This window comes from Pterocles gutturalis, unplaced genomic scaffold, assembly GCF_000699245.1.
Source record: "Pterocles gutturalis isolate BGI_N339 unplaced genomic scaffold, ASM69924v1 scaffold50969, whole genome shotgun sequence".
Lineage (NCBI taxonomy): Eukaryota > Metazoa > Chordata > Aves > Pterocliformes > Pteroclidae > Pterocles > Pterocles gutturalis.
The window spans coordinates 1-8,452 of NW_010130024.1; the positions used below are offsets into that span (position 1 = coordinate 1).

Genomic DNA, 8,452 nt, shown 5'->3' on the forward strand with positions numbered 1-8,452 from the left:
GCCATCTCCCTCAGCACCCTAAATCCCTCACTGCTACCTTATTTTTATTTTGTGCAGGCTAAGAGTATGCTAGTAGTCCTTAAATGCTTCACATTCACACTGTGCTTTATTCTCAGGCAACGTGTGTCCATGTACCCTGAATACAGAGGTCACGTGCTGAAGATGCCAGAGCCCGAGAGCATAAAGTTCATTTTATTGATAACAGGGCAAGGAATGGCATTTGCTGTGGAATTTACTTGCCTACTGAATGAAAAGTAGAAGGAACTTGTTAACTAATCTTACCCACTGCATTAGGTGGGCACACATTACTTCCATCTCAACTTGTGCAGCTTTAGCCTCTCTTTAATATCATGAATACTTTGCCTGGAATGTCTCTGTATGAAGCTATCATGGTGGAAGAAAAGAGAGAAAAATAAAACTCATTGTTGTGTTGAAAGATGCTACCGTGCTGCTCTGGTTTACTGACTCTTTTCCTGAAGGTCCCAAACTAGCCTCTGAAGGAGAAGTTCTTACAATGTCCATCTACCTGTTTTGTGTACACTTAGCAGGTATTTGGCGTCTTTTTGGTCAACAGAAAGTAGCATGATTAATTATGTAGTCTTGTTGTGTATTTTCCTCAACAGAAATTTGCAAGCATCTCTTCTAATGGACTTGGAGTAAATGTTTCAAACCAAGATGGTTTTACACCATTGCATATGGCTGCGCTGCACGGACACTCTGAACTTGTCTCTCTCTTGTTGAAACATGGAGCTAGTGTCAGTGCCAAGGACGCGAAACATGCAGTTCCTCTTCATCTAGCCTGCCAGAAAGGTCACTTCCAGGTAACAGCCTCTTCATAAATGCAAGCTGTTTAACACTGAACCACCAACAAAATGCTGTTTTGTGAAATTATCAACAAATCATCAACCAGTAACAGTGAAAATTAGTTCGGCGATTCTGTTTTTTCTTTCAGTGTCTAAAATCTCCAGATGGAAAGGGGATCTTTAAATTGAAACAGTTTTACTAGGCACCTTTTCTTTCTAAACGACCTGAAATAATCGTTTAATGAAGGTGCTGTGAGTAGGTACTGTCGTACATCAAACACTTTAAAAATACCTAGTGCAGCGGAATCTTCCTGTGTGTTTTCTCTCTATACCTTCTGTTCAGGGAAGTTCTGTGTACATCTGTTGATGCAGTGAACTTGGTCTCTCCAATAGCCACAGTATTAAATACTCACTGTATCTTCAGCTCCTTTAGGTGGATTATGAGCCAAGCGGACCTCTGAGGGTAGCAGATAACCTTATCCCTGGCTTCAAGTCAGGGAAGCATAAACAGTAAAGGAGAAGCGCGAGCTAATGAGGGGAGGATATTAATACAGGAGCGAGAGTAAATGACGGGGGAAGAATGACGATAATGAAAAAACAGGTGCAGACAGGCAAATGGGAATATGCAGAAAAGTGGAAAACTAGGGTTTCAAGAATAAGGAGCTGAGGACTGCAAGAAAAGTGAGAGAATTCTGGTGAAGATGAGGAGATGAAGCACTAGGGAAGTGAGAAGATGAGACTACAACTCAGACTTGTAAGTTAATGAAGAAGGTTAGTTCGTAGCATATTTCCAATACAGAGAACTCCTTCCAGGTGTTCTGAGGAGTTAGGAAAGGGCAAAAGGGTACTGTTGCTGTGGTGGTTTATTTTTGATCTTTTGTGAAGTTATTGATTATGTATGTTTTTCACGTGCCTTGAGTTTTGTTTTCTGGCCTTTCTTTCAGTTGCTTACTTTTTTTTTTTAAAGTGTGTGGTAAAATATGAAAATTAGTATGATCAGAAGAGATGCCTGTGGTTATCATCTGTTTGGCAAAGATGAGACTTGTTTTCTCCATCCTTTCCTCTACCATCTCTTTTTTCATTGTAGATTTCAAAAAAAATGTTTAAAAAAAATAAAGGAGGGCAGGCTTTCATTGCATAATTATGGTTAGCTGGTATCTTAAAGAGTCGTTGCTTCTTTCAATAGGTGGTAAAGTGCCTGATGGATTACAATGCTAAACACAATAAAAAGGATATATATGGAAATACTCCTTTAATTTATGCGTGCTTGAATGGTCAGTATGAAACTACTGCCTTGTTATTACAGGTAAGATCATGGAAACAGAATGTTTAGAATAGTGTTTCTTACATGATATCCGTGCTTATCCAGTACTCGGGATCAGTATTTAGTTATGCATTTCCCTGTCAAAACTACTTGGGGAAAAATAAGAGTATTTGTTATCTCACTCCTTTCAATCCCTTCCCCTCATGGTTTTTTATTAGGTAAATATTACCTGACTGTTGTACAGCTAGCTGTTTTTATGGAACTCTTTTTGTGGCAGGTGTTAGGTTTTCTTCCTTATTATTCTATTGCATAGGGGGGTTTTTGGTGTTTTTTGTGAAATATTTCTTAAACTTGGGATATGTAGTAGATACATGCAAAAATGCAATGTGCTGATCCATGATATTGTGGTTATGAGAGAGGAGGAAATAATATGATCTGTTGGCTTATTGTTGAACTGGTGATTGCTAGCATATGCTTTCTGCGTTTGGATACAGCTACAAGGCTTCTATTGCATTGTTTTCATTCATACATTGGAAATAAAAGGAGAGAAAAACAGAATAGGAATGTGCTATATCCATTTCACACTACTCTGTCTTTATCACTTCAATTTTATCTTTCTGTACAGCATGGAGCTTCTGTTAATCTTTCTAATGCCAAAGGAAATACAGCCCTGCACGAGGCCGTGATAGGAAAGAATGAAGCTCTGGTAGACTTACTGCTTCAGAACGGTGCAATGACACACATAAGGAATGAAAGGAACTGTACCCCTGCGGACTGTGCTGAGCCGGTGAGTGCCGAAAGCCCATTTCTGAGGTTAGATTTTCCTAAAGTTCCATATGTATAATGTAGGAAAAAAACCAAATATAACTATTTGTCACATCAGTATTTGGCAAGACTTCTGTGTTGAACAGTTCTGCGTGATATAAAGACTGAGATGCCTGTTTATTGTACAACGTACAATATGATATGAAACAGGTATATGAAACCTGTTGTGTTTCTAAAATAAGTTATCCTAGACAAATGATGAGTCTAGAAAGAGTGAAAGCACACGTGAATGAAAATGACATTAAATTCTATGCTAGTAATGGCAGAGAGAGCAGAAGAAATGTTGAATGTAGGAAAACAAACACCTTTCACTAACTGGTTACACTGCTAGCAAGCTTCCTTGTTCCACCCACCATCTTTTACCCTTTATGCCTTCTGATACCTTTTATCTTGTCATTGATAACTCTGTCCTTCCCCTTTATTAATAGCAATAACATAACATGTACTTTTAAATTATAAATCATTATTTCACTCTTTGAATGATTTGATGCATGGTCCCTATCTTTATGTGCTTAAAGAGCCTCTGAGATGTAGCTTAATGACCACAAAATTCTGTACTGAATCAATTCTACTATGTGTACTACAGTTTAAACAGAAATTACCTTAACCATAATTAACACAGTTTAAAAAAAATAGGTCAAGACCACAAAATCATCACTCCAGTACAGTGCAACTTGTGGAACACTGGAAGTTTGTATTTATAATGAGGTATTGTTGTGTGCATTACATTCATTTTATCAGCGATTAACACAGTCTGCATACACTAGAATCCTAAATTGTACTGATGTTTTTCTTTTTCTTTAATAACGGTGAAAATGGAAACTTAAAACTAAGAATTCAAATATCATTAAATTGCTGGAAACAGCACCGAGCCATGTCCCTGCAGCAGCAGAGAGAGAAAAGGAGCGCGAGGGGCATGCCACTGTCAAGATAAGAAAGAAAGGTACGTGTCATATTTCCACTGCTGTGAATAAAAAGGGATTTAGGAATTCATCTGCGACTACATCAAATATCTTATATAATTGATTTAAATATAATTAAAGAACAGACAACTATGTTGCATATTTTTATAGGTAACACCTAAAATACCATAACTAAATGCAGCAGACTTTGTATTATATTCATGACATCGCTGCAAACTCAGTTTCCACTTTTTCAGTGGGTGAGGGGGAATTTTACATACAAAACCATTTAAAGTTAAAAAACATGCTGTGCTTGAGATTATATAATTAGCCATGTAATAATTGTCCATTTCAGTGCAAAGTAAAACAGATCACCTCTAGTTGTCATTTACATTGTCCTAAAACAGGTTAGGGAGTGACCCTTCCATTAGTTACTGTCTCTCGCGTTATGGGACAAATAAGAGCTACAAAGGTAACTGTCTAAACCGTTAAGCAAGGTTTGCAAAAGAATGGCTTTCAGTAAATGGCAGCATATAGTACAGTCTAAGCAAATACGTAGAGACGCATGGTACGGTCTGACAATAGAGCTGAGCTGATGTAAAGGCTTATTGCCGCTTAAAGGAGATGGTGCTACTCACCTCTTCCCTCTCACCCTCAGCTTCTGGTCTTGCTTATCCACTACTTTCGTTATGCTGGCTCAGATGTTTTTCAGATGAGTTTCCAAGCTGGTACAGTTAACTAACCTGGGGCAAGGGGTGTAACAAGTTTTGTGCTGAGCTAGACCTGTAGTTAAGGACCTGCTGCCACCAGAACTGTGGAGAGAAGACAGTGAGGCTGCATGAGCAGGAATTAGGGAAGATGAGGAGCAGGAGTGCCCATTTCGGCATCCTTGTTTTAGTTAGGCTTTTCTAAGTAACTCTTGCCTGCTTCCCTAGGAAAGATTGTGAATGTTTCATTAATGCAAAATCGCAATTAATCACAGTATGCTGATGCCAAAGATTGATACAGTTCTTTCAAATATTATGAGAATAGTTCTAAAAGAATAATAGAAAACATGAAGAAGTATTAACAAAGAGGTGGTACAGCATCTGTGTGTTAAAATTAATTCAGGTTTGTAAAAATTAGAATTAAGGGCCTTGAAGTCCAGATTACACTGTCTCTTTAGAAGCTTGGCCAGTCATGCTAATCTGATGAAGAATGCTTACTCCTGCAACGTAAAATGCTTTAAAATTTCCAAAGATAAATAGCAACTCTGACTCAAGTTATTACTAGCATATTTTTACTGTAAGATTTTAAATCTCATGTCAGCAGATACCACTTTTCATTCATAACTGTGCTTTTCTAATTCTTAAGTGTGACTCAGTTGTAATTTTAGCTGCCTGTTCTTTTAAACCCCTAGTGAATTCTAAGCCATGTGAGAAAGCCGATGATCCCATAAGCAGACAACTTCAACTGGTCCAATCAATTAACAGATTTAACAAGTAAGCATAGAAGCTTCCTCAGAAGTATGTTTATTGTTTCCCATAAGCGAACAAGAAATACAGCTGTTAATAAAGCCCAAAAGCGGGCCAAGCATCGTTACACATCACATCTGACTGATTTGACAGTAATGTTGCTCCTCAGAGGCATGCGCATTCGTATCACCAGACATGTTCTAGGACTGGCACACTCATTGGTGGTGAACAGCAGCGATGTGCTGTGCAGCAGGAGGGAAAAGCTGGGTAGCGAAAGAGTACTTGCAAACGTATTTAAAATGGCTTTTGCAGTAATACTTGTTGTACCATAAATTAAGAATTTCAGAGCCAGACTGCTTTAAAAATATTATCTTAGTGCTTCACTCAGTGGTTGGGTTTTGCCTATGATCTTTTTTAATGTTAATCTATATTCTGTGATAAAATACAGGAAATACTAGTAGGCTGTCATTTGGAGCAGTTGTCAGATAATACCCAAGGCAGATGTTTAGATAGTGCCACCCTGTGGCTTTGCTGTGATCGAGACTTTCGTGGAAAGACGTAGTTAAATTTAATTTCTTTAAAATATTTTTTAGAGCAAAACATTTACGGAAAACAATAACAAGAGATAAAAGTGTCCCTAATTTTGACTATCAGTTATTGCATCAGGTAAGTGGAAATACTTCCATGAATTATTTGTATAATATAGCAAATCTGTTTGTTTTGTCTGCTATTAATATCCATACATACAAGGGGAAAGTTTCTTTACTAGTGGTGGTCAGTGAATCCCAAAAGCTCTGACCTGTTTGCTAAATTACGAATGTTTCATCATTGTTCAAACTTTAGTGGTGCTTCTGTAACACCTCTTAAACTTCTTATTCTTACTTTTAAATCTCTTAAGCCTCTTATTGCAGGATTCATCTGTCTTCTTTTCTGTGTCATGTCGAGCAAAATCTAGGTCATGCCAAGGGCTGAAAAACTTTACAGCTTATAAGAGCTGTAGCCAAGCAGAAAAGCTATTTACAAGAGATAAATTTTTCAGTAGATTAAAATTAGGGTTTGCATTATAAGTCTGCTTGTAGGAGGAGACTGTTTGCAAATGTGATAGCAAACCGCATGTTGCATTGTCAGGTGTGACACAAATACATGTAACTTCATCTCTGTTCGGGGGCACCATGGCACCCTACGCCAGTCTGGCTGGTGGATGCTGCCCTCCACCCAGAGCAAACACTCCCTCTTCCTCCTTTACACTGGCTTTGGCTCTCATTGGACCTTCTGCTGAGTCACTTCAGCATAGTAAACCAAGAGAAAAACTGAAGGAAAGCAGTTTTTTAACAGCTTAGTTCAGTAGCTGCCCATTATTAGACTGACATAGCCTTGGCAGTGCAGACTCTGGCACTCATCTCTGCCTAGAAAATGAAATACTGTTGTATTTCATGGAGCCCTTATGAGATTGAACATTTGCAAAGAGCCTTGAGAATGCCAAATTAATGCTATAATACTGTAGTATTTTATTAATTCTTTCCAGTATTAATTATAATATCCCACTATTTAATTGTGGGATTTAGATTTTATAATTGTGGATAGCTGAAGGCAGTATGTCATGTAAGTACAGCAGGTGTCAAAAACTAATCTGTGACACCATGCTACATAGCAGTTTAACCATGTGCCACTGCTGTGGCTTTGTGAATTTCCAAGCCACACAGCTCTAAATTGTTAGTGGGTTTAAACATGTATAATCTCCACCTGAAACTTTTTAGAGATGGTTGCCGTTATTTCAGTAAAAGGGTATTGTGATTAATTTCTGCGTTAGTTCTTATCTTAGAAAACCTGTCATTAGCATGCTTGGATTCTTTTTTGTTTTAGTGATTTTAACATTTGCAGAGTGACCAGTAATGAAGGAAAACCACCCACTCTGAAAAGCAAAAATCACAAGCAGATACAGAAATGGAACATAGGAATAGTTGGAATGACCAAAAGAGTCTTGTATGAGGGTGGGGACAGGCGGGTGGGTGTCTCTTCCCCAACAGATAAGATCTGGAAGCTGGGAGGTTTTGCCCTTGCTTTCAGCAGTGCCTGGTTGAGCCTGTCTGTATTACTACTTACATGTTTCTTAATGGTCAAAGCAATGGCTGTTAATTTCAAGTACCTTGAGACTTGCAGCACAAAAGGTGTTTAGAAGAGTTAGGATGATGCTGGGATACTGCAGTGAAAATAAGTTTTGGAATACCTTCTTTATCTCTTCAGTTCTGGTATTGATGTTATGTGTAGCTTGGGACAAGTTGGCCTCTTCTTGTTTTCTCATAGGTAGGCCACATATAATTACTGTCCTACAAAGTATGATATTTTTAATCCTTGGCTGTGTTCTCAGTATAAAGAATATGATGAAATTAATGTGATAATTTTATTCAAGAAACACTGTATTTATTTTACTTCTTTCTGATGAAGAAGGTAGACAATGCTTTCAATGTCCCATTTTTCTGTCCTCAGTTAGCTATTAAAAGCTTTGATAAAACCAAGTTAAAATCTGTTGAAACGCTGGACCAGAGCGAAGTTAAGATTATTGACATGGGATGCAGCGGTGAGTTCGTGAAACATGATGACATGATAGAAGTTCCGCACAGGAGTAAATTAATGCACCGAAGACACACCGTTAATGTGCCACTTTCAGCAGAGAATGTCAGCGATAATAGTTTATCCAGCCCTAGAAATCCCAGTATTTCACAATCAACAGACTGCTGTGATGACTTGCTGTCAAAACATTGACAAGGAAGTGCGAATTTGATGTCAAAAGCTGAGGAACTAGGTGGTGTTAATTTCAATAACCCTTCCCCGTGTGTCAGGGAATTCCGTGATGCTTGCAAGCCTGCCTTCAGAACAGAATACTAGGATGACTCTCCAGCAGAAATGGAATGTTCCTCGCACTTCAGATGACTGAATCCTCTGTTTATGTTGGAGGTAACTACATAGCCGGATCATTACTGATCTCAGCAAACAGGGATGTACTGAGATGTAGACAGCAAAATTAGTTTCCTGTTCTACTTAGCACTTAATGAAAAATTGTATGTAACAGCAAACCAAACCCTGTATTGTATTTTTCAGCCACCCACTTTGTTTTTAAAAGTCTTTGAATAATTTTTGCATTTTCAGTTTTTATCACTACATTGGATAAGTATATATAAATAATATATATTTATATATATAAAG

General features: G+C 38.0%; 1 protein-coding gene across 1 annotated transcript; it reads left to right on the forward strand.

Moving 5' to 3' along the window:
• Positions 1 to 623: 623 nt before the first annotated feature.
• Positions 624 to 8,190, forward strand: LOC104466597 (ankyrin repeat domain-containing protein 27-like; the record flags this gene model as incomplete). The annotated part of the gene is made up of 7 exons (XM_010080078.1): positions 624 to 821; positions 1,990 to 2,109; positions 2,693 to 2,854; positions 3,727 to 3,835; positions 5,194 to 5,275; positions 5,842 to 5,914; positions 7,736 to 8,190. Coding segments are annotated over 7 exons (1,020 nt in total), but the record flags the coding sequence as incomplete, so codon positions are not given.
• Positions 8,191 to 8,452: the final 262 nt, after the last annotated feature.